Raw genomic sequence first — 15699 nt, 5'->3', positions numbered from 1 at the left:
TTTTTTTTTGAGATGGAGTTTCGCCCTGTTGCCCAGGCTGGAGTGCAGTGGCGTGATCTTGGCTCACTGCAAGTTCTGCCTCCCGGGTTCACTCTATTCTCCTGCCTCAGCCTCCCGAGTAGCTGGGACTAGAGGCGCCTGCCACCACGCCTGGCTAATTTTTGGTGTTTTTCTTAGTAGAGATGGGGTTTCACCATGTTAGCCAGGATGGTCTCGATCTCCCGACCTTGTGATCTGCCCGCCTCGGTCTCCCAAAGTGCTGGGATTACAGGCATGAGCCACCATGCCTGGCCTAGTTATTTATTTTTTTGAGACGGAGTCTCGCTCGGTCACCAGGCTGGAGTGCAGTGGCACAATCTCAGCTCATTGCAACCTCTGCCTCCTGGGTTTAAGCGATTCTCCTGCCTCAGCCTCCCGAGTAGCTGAGATTACAGGCACACGCCACCACGCCCAGCTAATTTTTGTATTTTTAGTAGAGACGGCATTTCACCATGTTGGCCAGGATGGTCTCGATCTTTTGACCTTGTGATCTGCCCGCCTCGGCCTCCCAAAGTGCTAGGATTACAGGTGTGAGCCACCGTGCCCAGCCTAGGAAGACAAAGGTTTTTAAAGGGAAAATGAGGATCACATCATTGTTTTGAGATAATTCTTTGACTACAAGGATCAATAAGGGTGACACCAGTCCAGGGTTGGACAGGCAGTTGCTGGGCAGATGTCCTTGCAACAGAAGTTTGTTTTTGTTTTTGTTTTTTTTTTTTTTTTGAGTAAGGTTGCAATAGCCTTTGTGTAAAGGTTGTGGTTTTTGCAGTCCTCTGTGATAGTTGTTATTATTAGGCACATATGCATGAGAACCCTTCCTTGTGGTACGAACCCAAAGTACCTGAGACGGTCTCAATTTAGAAACTTGATTTTGCCAAGGTTAAGGACGTGCCTGTGACACAGCCTCAGGATGATGTCCTGAGGACATGTGCCCAAGGTGGTCGAGGCACAGCTTGCTTAGATATTAGGGAGACACAAGACATCGATTAATACATGTAAGATGTACCCTGGTTCTCTCGGAAAAGGCAGAGCAACTAGGGGCGGTGGGCAGCTCCCAGGTCATAGGTAGATAAGATATAAACTGTTGCAGTATTTTGGGTCTTTGATCAGCCTTTCACTGAATACACAATTTCCATATGAGAGGCAGGTAGAGGAACAGTCATTTATGCCTTAGTCTGGCTCAGTGAATCTGCATTTTTACATAGATAGGGCAGAGGAAGCAATCAGACATGCATTTGTCTCAGGTGAGCAGAGGGTTGACGGTGAGTTCTGTCCTTTGTCTGGCATCTGTGAAGATAAGCTATCGATTTACATTGCCAGGGTGAAATTCAACAGAACTGTTATAAGGTAAAGATCTCGAGGCCCACGAGGAATTTCCAAGAAGAGAAGCAGGAACTACCAATAGGAGAGCACTGGGCACTGGTGCCAGGAGGAGGTACACAGTGAGCTGCAAGACAGGAGGAAGAGGTCACAGGGCCTGTGGGGAAAAGGATGACCACTTTTTCAGAATAAAGGATCAGGAAAATACCCAACAGGAAGGCAATTTCATTTTGCATTTCCCGGAAGAGAGAAGGAAATCCAGTATCTGGGCACCTGAGCTTGTGCAGATGTAGAGGTACACGTTTAGGCTGTGTCTAAACTTGAGTCTGGGTGTAGGGGCAGGCCCTCCTTGGGTGTGGCAGGCTGACCTAAGGTTATGGCAGGTTGAGTCCCAGTTGCAACCAACCCACAAAGTGGCTGAGATCCATGCTCACCTATTTTCTGCTTTCTGGTGAACTATATGGTATTTTAGTTACTCTGTAGCTCCAAGAGGCCCCTGTGTATCACTCAGGTCTGATACAGGCCAGCTATGGGCAGGATGACGACGTCCCAGGTGCCGCCTGCCAACAGCAATGTCAGAGACGTGGATTTCAGAGCTATAAAATGGGAAGACATTTGCTCCACAAAATTAATGAAATGTGGTAAAAATCCCATGAAGTTGGACCTCTTGAACCTGGAAGGGTGGCCCTCCAGCGGCAGCCGAGGTGGAGAAAGGGGTTGGCCCTCCTGGGGTCATGGAGTCCTTCAGTCCCCAGCTAACTGCATCTTCCCACCCGGAGACCTCTGAGGGTTGGACCAAGGGCCTGGGCACTAGGTGAGGAAGGGAGTGGGGGTGCTGAGACTGGGCAGCTTCGGCAGGAAAAGCCCAGTGGAAAGACCCAGACAGAAAGGAACAGGCCTGGAGCTTCAGGACAGGAGCAGCTCTGCTCTGTCCAGCTCCTGCTCCTAGGGCCCTCTTCCCGTCTGTCTGAAAAGAGTTAAAGTCAGATCACTCTGTCCAGCCTGGGAACCAAGGAGAGCCTGGCTGCACCGAGGCCTCAGCAGGGAGGGGAAGGGCACAGTGGGGAGGAGCCCCAGCAGCAGGATTGGGGCCACAGGCCAAAGGCTCGGCTCACCCCCAGGGCCTGAATGGAGACAACCAAGGCACAGCTTGGTTACAAATGGGCTGGGAGCTGAACATCTCCCTCCTCTACCAAGCGGGAAGCCCCAAGAGGGAAGGGGTACCTGAGCGCTGCCCCCCAGCAGAAAACAGCCTGACCCATAGCAGAGCCTCAGTAAATATTTGCTGCATGGTTTAATCCGATTTCAGATTTCCTTTTCTTTTTTTTTTTTTTTTGAGACAGAGTCTCACTGTGTCGCCCAGGCTGGAGTGCAGTGGCCGTATCTCAGCTCACTGCAAACTCCGCCTCCCGGGTTCACGCCATTCTCCTGGCTCAGCCTCCTGAGTAGCTGGAACTACAGGCGCCCACTACCTTGCCTGGCTAGTTTTTTGTATTTTTTAGTAGAGATGGGGTTTCACCGTGTTAGCCAGGATGGTCTCGATCTCCTCACCTCGTGATCCGCCCGTCTCGGCCTCCCAAAGTGCTGGGATTACAGGCTTGAGCCATCGCGCCCGGCCCAGATTTCCTTTTCTACCCCTGGGAAATGAGGGCCAGACCAGAGGCTCCCTGAGGACCTTGCTGTGTCACTACCGGGCCCCTGGGATTCCCTGCTGCCCTGGAGACGTGGAGCCGCCGAGATTCCTACAGGCCCTGTGGCTCTGGCCAGCGCAGGACTGGCTGCAAGTCTTGCCTGGGGAGTCACTGCTCGTGGAGTGCGGCTTCTCTGGCTTCATGACTCACTCGTCCTAGTAGCCCTGCCTGTGGAGGGCTTCTGGCGCAGGTCTGCAGGCGCAGCAACTCAGCCGTGACAAGCGCGCCACCTTCCCACCATGGCAGTTTCCACCGAGACGTCTTTCCGTGGCATCGCCTGGCCACCCGACCCCTTCCTGCTCTCGACGCCACAGGACTTGCTGTTCCGAGTGGCAGCTTTAGCCTCATGCGGTAACCACAGGAAGTAGAGAGCACAGCACAGTCATCATTTTCCCTCGTCTTTGTGGACAGAGGCAGATCCTGGTATGATCCAGGGAGCACTGGAGCAGGGTCCGAAATACAGAGTCCGGCCGCTGGCTCGCTGTGTCAGCCGTGAAGCCGCTCAACCAAGATAGTGAGAAGTTTCCTCAGGAGAAATGGACACAAAGTAGTGGCTTCCTGGCCAGCTCATTTTTTAAGTAAAGGGAATGGGCTTTCCAGTGGCACTCAGTTCCTGCCACTGCCCACCGAGCCTCTCCGGCCCCTGCTGAGAGCAAAGCTGAGGGGTCCTCCCCCAGGCCTGCCCAGCAGACACCACCCGTCACCTTAGTATCCAGGTAAGCCCGGCCTCCTCGCCCATCCTCTTTCCACTCATACCTTCGTTTCCCCAGAGCAGCCTTTTCTCAAGGTGTGCATTTCAGGCCATCGAGTCAGAATCACCTGTGTGCCTAGTAACAGTGCCGCTTCCAGGGCTGGCCCCAGACCTAGCGACCAGTGTATCTGGGGGCGGGTCTGGGTCTGCACTGACACCAATTTTTATTGACTAATTTTTTGAAACTCACTTGTATGAAAGCATTCGAGTCTAGATAGTAGCCTTACTGATTAGAGTGATAAAAATAGTCATGTATGCTTGAAAATCACGATAAGCTTAAAAATCAAGATATGCTTCAATAAATCCATTTATTTTACAATTTAATGTAAAACTAGAATATTTAACTTTTTACACAAACTTAACTTTAAAAATAGCTACTTGCTATTTTACATACAAAACATTCAAAAGAAAATTCTTCAGTTAGAGTGACTGAGACTTCACATTCCAGACCAGAGAGTGACAGCGAGAAGGGCAGAGGCGGCAGCAGGGGCCTTGGGTGGTCAGTGCTGGCCCCAGTTCCTCAGCCCACCCTCTCCAGCACTGGGAATATCTTTCGGCTTATTTTTCTTTTTCGAATACAATTTCTACTAAAACATGCTTCTTTTTTTCACCCCCCCAAGATAGGCTCTCACATTGTTGCCCAGGCTAGAGTACAGTGGCACAATCAGAGCTCACTGCAGCCTCCACCTCCTTGAGCTCAGGCCATCCTCCCACTTCAGCCTCCTAAGTAGTTGCGACTACAGGCATGCACTACCACACCTGGCTAATTTTTTATTTTTTGTAGGGACAGGGGTCTCACTATATTGCCCAGGCTGGTCTCGAACTCCTGGGCTCAAGTAATCCGCCCACCTCGGCCTCAAAAGTTCTAGGATTACAAGTGTAAGCCACTGTGCCCAGCCTAAAGCTTGTTTCTGAGGGTTGAAAACCACTTTAGGGCTGTTCTTTCAAGGCAAAGGATTTGGTTCTGCTTAGAACTTGAGGAGTGGGGAATCCACGTTCTCCTTGTCAGCCTCAGGGCTCAGCTGGATCAGAGGGGAGCTCAGGTCTATGAGCTGGAAGAGAGCAGAGGGGAGGAGGTGAGTGCGGATCCGGCCGGGGCCTCCCTTCCCCTCCCCACACAGAGCACTGGCTGCCTGGGCCATCACAACAGCTCGGTCATCCTGGCTCGGGTGCACTGAAAAGCACTCTGGGCCACCACGTCTAAGAAGCTGGAAGGAGACAAGACACACACGGAGAAACCCAAGCCCCCATTATGCACACTCCTCTGTCCCACATCTGGCCCTGGGGTCTATGGGCAGGAGAGAGGCGGTCCCTGCCCAACAAGAGCTGGCAGGGTCCTGGCAGGGCACCTCAGAGGCAGCTGATCTTTGAGAAGCTCAGGCTGCCAAAGGTGAGTCCTGCCCTGAGGTGAGTAGCTGAGAAGACTCAACAGCCACTCTCAAGGGTCCCACGATGGCCCTGGGAGGACGAACAAACCCAGAACTGAGGACAGCGAGGGCTAAGTCAACACAAATCACCTGCCACTTCTCACCTGTCCCACCACCGGTGAAGGTTTGGCCACATTTTTATTCATGTCTGGAGTGTTTATCATGAGGTCGATCAGAGGCCTGCTTTCAGATCCCACAGCCACGTTTGCTTCTGGAGTATTGCAGAAGTCAATGAGAGGGGGGTCAACGAGGGGCTGGCTTGCAGCATCTGGAGTGACGGTGAGTGGGTCCAGTTTGATATCTACAAGAAGAGCCTGGGTACAAAACCAAGGTTAAGAGCAGAGTCCAGCATCTTGCTGGCAACCATCTTGGGAGAACGTGTGCTTTGCTCATGTTCCAGGTGGGCTGGAGGTTTGGAAAGCCAAGGAATCAGGTGGGGCCTTGGTGGAAGCAGGCCCTGTGTGGGGCAGGCCGTGCCTCTCTGACTGTCGCCCACCTCCCTGTCCATACCCGCCCACCAACAGCTACCAGCTCCTGCCACCCTGCTTCCTGCTTCCTCAGCTTCGATCCCTGACCCTTGCCTTAGTCAAATACAGGGCAAAGGTGTCACTTTTTCCTCCCCTGGAGGCCTGGAAGTCCTGACTGCCTCCCTTTGGGTTGGTTGGCACAGAGGCACTGGCCCCAGGATGAAGCATGGCAGGGAACTCCGCCAGCCACAGCCCTGGGTTCCAGGGGCTTCCGGAGCAGCCTCCAGGAATCTCAGCTAATAGAACCAAGTTGCGCCTGCTCTGCCCACCTCACTAGGGGCTGCATCTCCACCCGGCTTGGTTTCCTCCCGAGCTGCTTCTGTGGTGGTGCTTTTGGAGAAAACAGTATCGCTTTCCTCTGGAGAAAAGTTAAGTGCCTGAGGCACACAGGAAGGAGGAGAACCCCCGTCAGGGGACACGTCCACCGGCCGGGAATCTGCCTTTCTATTGCTCTCCATTGTTGGTTCAGTTCTGTGGGAAGGAAAAAAATCTTATGAGGAAATTTATCTAAAATGCTCATTCACTTGGCTGATCCGGGAATCGGGTCACTCTGGAGGAACAGTGTCCTGGGTGGAGTGTCCTGGGTGGAGGCTCTAGGGCCTTCACCCTCCAGACCCCGGGTTTCCTGTGTATGTTAGGGGTTCAGTGATCTGTCCAGTTCCTCTCAGCTCACAAATCTTACCTGTCCAGCATCACCAGGGCCTGCTGTTAGCCCTTTTCTTTCCAGTTACTAAACACGAGGTAATGCGCCCGTCACCTCCTGAAGGGAGCCCAGACCACACACGGGGACCCCTCCTTGAGCCACGGCAGCTCCTTCACACATGCAGCCAGTGCGGGGCTCCTCCTAGGCCTAGGTGGGTATGCAGCCGGCTCCTCCTGCCCCAGATGCCCCCTCCCCTGCTGCCCAGTGCCCTGATCAGGGCTGAGGCCCCGGGTGCAGGCTGCCCATGCCTGCTCTCCAATGGTGTCTCCTGCAGGACCCCGCATGGGCGCTGCTGGGCCTGCCTGCTGCCCACAGGTCCTTGAGTACCTGCCACACAAAACTGAATTCCTTCCGGAAACCCAGCAAAGCAGCACGTCCATCAACTAACAGAGAGTACCTTCTTCTTTTTAATACTTCAGAGGTTTCATAAGAGTCCAAAACAAGCAGAAGTTTGTTTCTACATTTACACTTACAAACATACAAGACAGTTAAACACATATTCCTATTTACATATCAGATCTGGTGTTTTTAGTGAGGCCTTGTTTCTCATTTTCTCGTGGGTATTCCATGCCTTTCCATCTCCCTCTGTAACACACACACATGCCAGCATTTTTTCTTCCAGAGTCTTCTACATTTTCATAAAACTACATAGATACACACAGGGTCAACACCTACTGTTAGTAGATGTACATACATAGAAACATACAAGATATATAAAAATATGTAATTTGTGTATAAATACGTGGATATTATATATGGTGTTTATTTATTTATTTATTTTTTGGAGACAGGGTCTCTGTCGCACAGGCTGGAGTGCAGTGGCGCGATCTTGGCTCACCCCAACCTCTGCCTCCCAAGATCAAGCGATTCTCCTGCCTCAGCCTCCCGAGTAACTGGGACTACAGGTATCTGCTACCATGCCCAGCTAATTTTTGTATTTTTAGTAGAGACAGGGTCTCACCATGTTGGCCAGGCTGCTCTCAAACTCCTGATCTCGTGATCTGCCTGCCTCGGCCTCCCAAAGTGGTGGGATTACAGGCGTGAGCCACCACACTCGGCCTGTATGTATTTTTTTTTTTTTTGAGACGGAGTCTCGCTCTGTCGCCCAGGCTGGAGTGCAGTGGCCGGATCTCAGCTCACTGCAAGCTCCACCTCCTGGGTTTACGCCATTCTCCTGCCTCAGCCTCCCGAGTAGCTGGGACTACAGGCGCCGCCACCTCGCCTGGCTAGTTTTTTGTATGTTTAGTAGAGACGGGGTTTCACCGTGTTAGCCAGGATGGTCTCGATTTCCTGACCTCGTGATCCGCCCGTTTCGGCCTCCCAAAGTGCTGGGATTACAGGCTTGAGCCACCGCGCCCGGCCCTGTATGTATATTTTTAACAGACAAAGGGCTTTTACTCTCAGCCACAGTTTCGTTTGTAAAGTGGAATTGTACTTACGAAACTCTCTTTTCTGCATCCTTTCTCAAGAATTCTTCCGGAAATGCGTCCACATCAGCTGGTGCAAGCTAATGCATGCCCCAAAGGCTACCTGGTCATTTACTTCCAGTCTTTGTTTTCTCTTGAGATGGAGTCTCACCCTGTCACCCAGGCTGGAGTACAATGGCACGATCCCGGCTCACTGCAACCTCTGCCTCCTGGGTTCAAATGACTCTCCTGCCTCAGCCTCCCGAGTAGCTGGGATTACAGGTGCCTGCCACCACGCCTGGCTATGTATTTTTAGTAGGATGGGGTTTTATCATGTTGGCCAGGCTGGTCTCGAACTCCTGACCTCATGATCCGCCCACCTTGGCCTCCCAAAGTGCTGGGATTACAGGTGTGAGCCACTGCACCCAGCCGACTTCCAGTCTTTGTCACCATGAACATCTCTGCACGTGAACTGTAGTCTCCCACCTGTGGCAGCTCAGAGGTATGTGTAATTAACAGAGGTATAGGCCGGGCGCGGTAGCTCACGCCTGTCATCCCAGCACTTTGGGAGGCTGAAGCAGATGGATCACAAAGTCAGGAGATCAAGACCATCCTGGCTAACACGGTGAAACCCCATCTGTACTAAAAATACAATAAATTAGCCAGGCGTGGTGGCGGGCGCCTGTAGTCCCAGCTACTCAGGAGGCTGAGGCGGCAGAATGGCGTGAACCCGGGAGGTGGAGCTTGTAGTGAGCCAAGATCGTGCCACTGCACTCCAGCCTGGGCGACAGAGCGAGACTCCGTCTCAAAAAAAAGAAAAGCAAAACAGAAAACAAACAAAAAAAAAGAGGTATATGTGTAGTTAAATTTTGACATGTTAAGACTATACTGTCAGGGCTCATTTCTCTATAGTTTGTTACTAGAGCAGTTTCTCTGAACATGTAAAGCAAAAAAAAAAGAAAAATTTCACATATCAGCCAATGGCTTTTTTTTTTGAAACGGAGTCTTGCTCTGTCTTCCAGGTTGGAGTACAGTGGCGTGATCTTGGCTCACTGCAACCTCCACCTCCCGGTTTCAAGCAATTCTCCTGCCTCAGCCTCCCTTGTAGCTGGAATTACAGGCACCCACCAGGATGCCTGGCTAATTTTTATATTTTTAGTAGAGACAGGGTTTCACCATGTTGGCCAGGCTGATCTTCAACTCCTGACCTCAGGTGATCCGCCAGCCTCGGCCTCCCAAAGTGCTGGGATTACAGGTGTGAGCCACCACGCCTGGCCAACAAATGCCTTTCTACAAAATACGATCACAATGCACATTTCTACTAGCAATGTTCAGATTCCCCCTCCCGCCTCCTGCCCGGACAGTGTGAATGTGGATGCGTCTATCAAGACCTTTGCACAGTTACTATAAACTGCATTTCCCTGACACTAGTGAATTTGGGTCTCTCCCCAGGGGTTGTTGACCATTTGAGCTTATTCATATCCTTTGCCTGCGATGTTGTTTCATAGTCGACCATTTGTCTATTGACTTCATTTATGGTCATTTTAGCCATAAATAAAAACAGGGGATTTAAATGTCAACACTCTTGGCGGTGGCAGGCGGCTCTTCACTCCCTGGCTTTTAACAGTGACAAAGGTCTCCTGCACTTAGCGTGTTCACACAGTCTCCCAGTGTTTAACTTTTTTCTTCTTTTGTTTGTTATATTTAAGTATCTAAGTCATCTGAATTTTTTTTCCATGATGTAAGTTAGGTCAGATTTAATTTTCTTCCAGATAAATAACAATTTATTTGTGTGTGTTTTTTGTGGGTTTTTTTTGAGACGGAGTCTTGCTCTGTCACCCAGGCTGGAGTGCAGGGGGCGCAATCTCAGTTCACTGCAAGCTCTGCCTCCCAGGTTCACGCCATTCTCCTGCCTCAGCCTCCTGAGTAGCTGGGACTACAGGCGCCCGCCACCACACCCAGCTAATTTTTTTTGTATTTTTAGTAGAGATGGGCTTTCACCATCTTGGCCCAGCTGGTCTTGAACTCCTGACCTCGTGATCTCCCCGCTTCGGCCTCCCAAAGTGCTGGGATTACAGGCGTGAGCCACCGTGCCCGGCTGAGATATTTAACTTTACACACCAGCATGATCTGTTTCAAAAGTTATACACGACTGAGGTGTGACTTCATCAGAGTCAGGTGCCTTTTTTAGTCTTTAATTATTTCTGAGCTGCAGCTATGGCTTACTTCATGTGTCCTTGGGTCAATTTAGATAAATTTTATTTTATTTTATTCTATTTTATTTTATTTTACTTTATTTATTTTTTTAGAGATGGGGTCTCACTCTGTCCCCCAGGCTGGAGTGCAACGGGGCAATCTCAGCTCACTGCAGCCTCAACCTCCTGGGCTCAAGTGATCCTCCCACCTCAGCCCCCTAAACAGCTGGGACTACAGTGCATGCCACCACACCTGGCTAATTTTGTATTTTTTGTAGAGATGGGGTTTTGCCATGTTACCCAGGTTGATCTCAAACTCCTGAGCTCGGGCAATTTGCCTGCTTCAGCCTCCCAAAGTGCTGGGATTACAGGCGTGAGTCACCACACCCAGCCAATAATTTGCAAATTTTAGAAAAGCATTAGGTTTTCAGATTGATTATCAGATAATTACAGGCAGTATTTCCTTGTAATACCTTTAATTTTCCTCTATGCTCATGTCTATTGCATTTTCTCTTTGCAATTAAAAAAAAAGAAAACAAAACTTTCCCAGTATTATTTACTTCACTAAACCCTGGAGCAAGGCAAGAAAAAGGTATGTCAATGTCTAGGACACCAAGCCTAGGAATTTGAGACCAACTTATTATCACCTTCATCTCTTACCTCATCGCAGAGTTCTTGCGGGGCTCAGAGGAAAGTCTCCGGGCTGGCACACACAGGGGAGAGGCCACGGCCCTGGGCATCATTTTGGGGGTCATCGGTGGAAGGCCAGAGAAGCGCCGCCTGGCAGGTGTGGGCAAGGCTGACGCACGCCGTGCGCTCAACAGTCTTTGTGGTGCTGGCCCAGATGAGTGTCTAACTGGGGTGCTGTGGACGGGGACCCTGGCAAACACAACATCAATGTCGTAAGCTGAGATGACATAAAAAAAGTGAAACCTAATCATTCAGCCTGTGCCAATGCAGTGCCGAGTGCTTCGGTCCCAGCCGAGAAGAGCCGAGCCCGCGAGCCTGTGTGAGCTCTGCTCTCCCGGGACGCGCCCCAAGGCGGGCAGGGCTCCGAGCTGCTACCAACCCGCCCTGGCGTGGGCTTCGGGCTCCCACTGGGAATGCCTTCACTGCCCTTCCTCACAGGCGACTCAAAGAAAATTGATCAAATGTGACTGCACTTTACGGATGCTACCATTAAATGTCACTTCACAGGAAGTTCTGAAGAGACTGAGCAAATCATCTTTTGGTGGTGTCATAGATATTGCCATAAGGAAGTCAGAGCCGCAGCCTGTCTGGTGGGCCAGCGAATGGGGGAGCAGGTCTCGCTGCACGCCCAGTCATTCCCAGGCTTAAGGTTGCCTGAATCAAATGTGAACACAAATGAGTGAAGAGGGAGCTGGGCACTTGGTCCTCACACCCCTCACATCCCTGGCAATACCTGTGGCTCGGGCTACCCATGGGTCTTGCCTAACTGTTGCTTTCTTGTGTTGCTGTTGATGAAGAGGAGGCTGAGTCAACTGTCATTTGCTGTGGACTGAATGTCTGTGTCCCCAGATTCATGTGCTGAAATCCTAGCCCCTAAGGTAATGGCATTAGAAGGTGGGGCCTTTAGGAGGAGATCAGGTCATGGAGCCAGAGCCCTCAGGAATGAGATTTGTGCCCTTAGAAAAGAGGGCACACTTGTGCATACCTGTGGTCCAAGCTACTCAGGAGGCTGGGGTGTGAGGATCACTTGAACCCAGGAGGTGGAGGCTACAGTGAGCCATGATTGCACTACTGCACTCCAGCCTGGGCAACAGAGCAAGACCCTGTCTCAGAAAAATAAACAAACATAGGCCAGGCGCAGTGGCTCATGCCTGTAATCCCAGCACTTTGAGAGGCCAAGGCAGGTGGATCACGAGGTCAGGAGATCGAGACCATCCTGGCTAACATGGTGAAATCCTGTCTCTACTAAAAATACAAAAAATTAGCCGAGTGTGGTGGCATGTGCCTGTGGTCCCAGCTACTCGGGAAGCTGAGGCAGGAGAATCGCTTGAACCTAGAAGGTGGAGGTTGCAGTGAGCTGAGATCGCGCCACCGCACTCCAGCCCAGGTGACAGAGCAAGACTCCATCCAAAATAAACAAATAAACAAATAAACATAAAAGAGACTTGTTCACCCCTACTCCAGTGAGGACAGAGAGAAGGCGGCATCTGTCAATCAGGAAACAGGCCCTCACCCGACACCAAATCTGCAGGTGCCTTGATCTTGGATTTCTAGCCTCCAGAACTGTGAGAAACAAATGTTTGTTGTTCAAGCTACGCAGTCGATAGAACGTTTGTTATAGTAACCCAAAAAGGACAAATACATTATTTTAAAATAAAATGAGTCAAGGAAATCCCACCATGTGGCCCCCACAGGAGGCCAGGGAGACCTGTCTGTTGCTCTACTCTGGGCAATTGTTAACATACTTCAAAAGGAGCCTGAAAACAGACTGACTCTAGCCTATTTAAATGGAAAAAAAGCAGAGAGGCTGAAATCAAGAGAAAACCAGAATCACTCCAGAGAGCAACTGCTGTCACCCCCAGCCGCTGCTCTCTGCCACGTTCTGGGATTCCCCACCCTCCTCCCTTTATTGCTAAGTTCTGGAAGCCCCACCACAAATTCCAGTGAAAATAAAAATTCCAGCCGGGCGCGGTGGCTCACGCCTGTAATCCAGCACTTTGGGAGGCCGAGGCGGGTGGATCATGAGGCCAGGAGATGGAGACCATCCTGGCTAACACGATGAAACCCCGTCTCTACTAAAAATACAAAAAATTAGCCGTGCGTGCTGGTGTGCACCTGTAGTCCCAGCTACTCGGGAGGCTGAGGCAGGAGAATGGCGTGAACCCGGGAGGCGGAGCTTGCAGTGAGCTGAGATCCGGCCACTGCACTCCAGCCTGGACGACAGAGCGAGACTCTGTCTCAAAAAAAAAAAAAAAAAAAAAAAAAAAAAAGAAAAGAAAAATTGGCTCCTTTCTGGCAGTGACGACCTACCCATACGAGAACATGCCTCTCGCAAAGGATCTCCTTCATCCCTTCCCAGAAGAGAAGAGGAAACAAAGAAGAAACGCCTGGTGCAGAGCCCCAATTCCTACTTCATGGATGTGACATGCCCAGGATGCTATAAAATCACCACGGTCTTTAGCCGTGCACAAACGGTAGTTTTGTGTGTTGGCTGCTCCACTGTCCTCTGCCAGCCTACAGGAGGAAGAGCAAGGCTTACAGAAGGATGTTCCTTTAGGAGGAAGCGGCACTAAAAGCACTCTGAATCAAGATGAGTGGGAAACCATCTCAGTAAACACATTTTGGATTAAAAAAAAAAAAAGAAAAAATTCTGACAAATGTAATCCTCAAAGTAATCCTGGGTGAGTTGAGGAAACTGAGGCACAGAGAGGCAAGTGAGGTGACCAGTGGCTGCCTGGGTCTGGTCTTTGCTCTTCACCACCATGCGTGGGAGGGACAGCAGCTTAGCACTGCACCACACGCAGCACGTGAGGGACTGGCTGGTTCGACCTTGCAAGGCGTGTCCTGAGCTCACACAGGAGGAAACTAAAGCCCAGAGTCATCAAAAGACTTGCAAGCGGCCCCAGGCTGGTCCGTGGCAGAGCCAGCAGCACCCTCTCCGGTGTCCTAGCCCAGGCTTACTCTGCCCACTCCACCTCAGCAAGGCCCAGAGCAGTGCCCGCCTGGTCACACACTGGCACCAGGACCCCATGCTGGTCCGGGGGGTCTGAGTGTCCTTCCTGCTGCCCAGCTCCACACAGGAGACTTTGAGGTGCACACAGGCTAAAGGGCACCAGTGCGAGCTCTCCTGTGCTGTGCCAGGGTCCACAGAGCTGCACCGGGGCTCAGGGGACGGTGGGGGTGGGGCTGCTACCTGAGCAACTCCTGCGTGTGCATCTGCACATTTTCTTACTGTCTGCGGTACCTGCTGTGCTGAGCTTGGGCCATCCCTACTCGACATGAGGAAAAAGGTCAGCAACATTTGGGAACTTATACTGGATCAAAGACCAGGAAGTGGTGGAGCCGGGATTCAAAGCCAAGTCAGAATCACGGCGCCACGCCAGTGCTCTTCGACTGCGGGACAAGTCACAGTCACCCAGAAGCTTTAGGAAATCCAGCTGCTGGCCTCCAGACTAGATGAACCGAATCAGAACCCCTGGAGCGGGCTGGGCACGGGCGTGGGCAGTCCTAAGAGTGCTGGAGGGGCTTCTGCTATGCAGCCTGGAGTGGCAACCACACCAGTTCAGGGCGGGGAAACGCCGTACTGCATCACGGAAGTCTCAGATGTCTTAAGTCTGCAGTAGATCTAAAAGGGGCTGGTACAGGTCAGGAGCTCAGCCTGCACCCAAGAGACTGGCACTGAAGCCAGATGTGCAGGCCAGGCTGCAGGGTTACCAAATGCTTGAGGGTAGCGGATGCACGAGTCACTCTACAGCAATAAAGAGAGGAAGCGGACCAGCGTCACTCACCTGCCAACTGACGTGCACGACTGCGGCCGCTGCGCCCGCGAGAGCTTTGGTGTTGCGCCGTCCGGGGAGTCACCTAAGACCAAGAAAGGAAGAGTGCAGTCAGGCAAAGCGATCAGGGGAGAACTACTGTTGGGGGATCTTCACCAAATGGGCAATTCTCCGAGTATCTCCACTGTCCCAACTTGCAGTGTAGGTGGCACTGGTCCACAAAGGGCCACCCTGCCACAGGCAGGAGCATGAGAGGCACTCACCCCTACATGGGGACCCTGGCCCAGGCAAAGGCTGCGGTCTGACGGATGGACGTGGGGGCGAAAGGTAAGAGCCCTCTTCACTGCGCCGCCCCACCCTGGCCGTTGATCCCATCAGGGCAGAGCACGACTTTCACAGAGTGAAGTTGACTTGTCAGACGGCACCTGCACGCGCTAGACACTTGCCCACAGGAACGACACCACAGGGGTTTAGGTTCCCAGGCACGCCCAACAGAGCCCACATACCTCATTTCCTGAACCATGACATTAATGGGATAATAATAATTCATTACATTGTGTTTGTGCTGTTTTAGTTGACAAGCATTTCCATGTGTATGATCTCATCTGATATTCACAACGGGATGAAAAGTAGGCTCAGAGGGCAAAGGGGTCACCAGTTACTGAGCTAAGGCCCACCACAGGCCCCAGAGGTCCAGTCCCGCCACCGCCCCCTCCAAACACTGGCTCCGTGGTTCCTCCTCCACTATACTGGCTCCTTGAAAATCCCAGTGTGTACCTGAGTATTAGCACACGTGCTCTGGGGCCTCCAAAGCCTCAGGCACCAGGACCCTCTTCGAACACCTTGCTATGTCTGGGAAGCCATGGGGAAAGAGGCTGTCCCTCAGAGCCCCTTACCCCAGCACTAAGAGGGAAGGGTGGGGCCCGGAGCTGAGACCTCTTGTCTGCAGGTGCTTCCAGGAGGCCAGGCAACGGTCCAGGCTGCTGCCCCCACAGACAGCCCCACTCTCTGGCAATATCACAGCTGCTGCTGGCCCCTCCATCTTAAAAAGCTCACGCTTGCCCTCCTGCCCCTGCACCCAAGCTCCTGTCCCACGTCCCTGCCCCTCTTTAAAGCCAGATCTCCTCAAAAAGGCTGCCTGCACTTACATTTCCTCTCTCCTGTCCTTTTTTTT

General features: G+C 51.8%; 1 protein-coding gene across 1 annotated transcript in view; it reads right to left on the bottom strand.

The window, feature by feature from the left end:
* Positions 1-891: 891 nt before the first annotated feature.
* The window catches only part of GTSE1 (G-2 and S-phase expressed 1), a 35817-nt gene continuing 21009 nt past the window's right edge, over positions 892-15699 (bottom strand). Inside the window, exons 7-12 of the mRNA XM_011984049.1 lie at positions 14538-14610; positions 10720-10938; positions 6025-6226; positions 5333-5542; positions 3151-4853; positions 892-1516 (exon numbers count right to left, since the gene is read on the bottom strand). Of these exons, the coding sequence (XP_011839439.1) occupies positions 4770-4853; positions 5333-5542; positions 6025-6226; positions 10720-10938; positions 14538-14610 (788 nt within the window). The 3' untranslated portion in view covers positions 892-1516; positions 3151-4769. The remainder of the gene's footprint in view (positions 1517-3150; positions 4854-5332; positions 5543-6024; positions 6227-10719; positions 10939-14537; positions 14611-15699) is intronic.

This window comes from Mandrillus leucophaeus, unplaced genomic scaffold (genome assembly GCF_000951045.1).
Source record: "Mandrillus leucophaeus isolate KB7577 unplaced genomic scaffold, Mleu.le_1.0 Scaffold26, whole genome shotgun sequence".
NCBI lineage: Eukaryota > Metazoa > Chordata > Mammalia > Primates > Cercopithecidae > Mandrillus > Mandrillus leucophaeus.
This window is presented reverse-complemented; position numbering and strand designations above follow the sequence as displayed.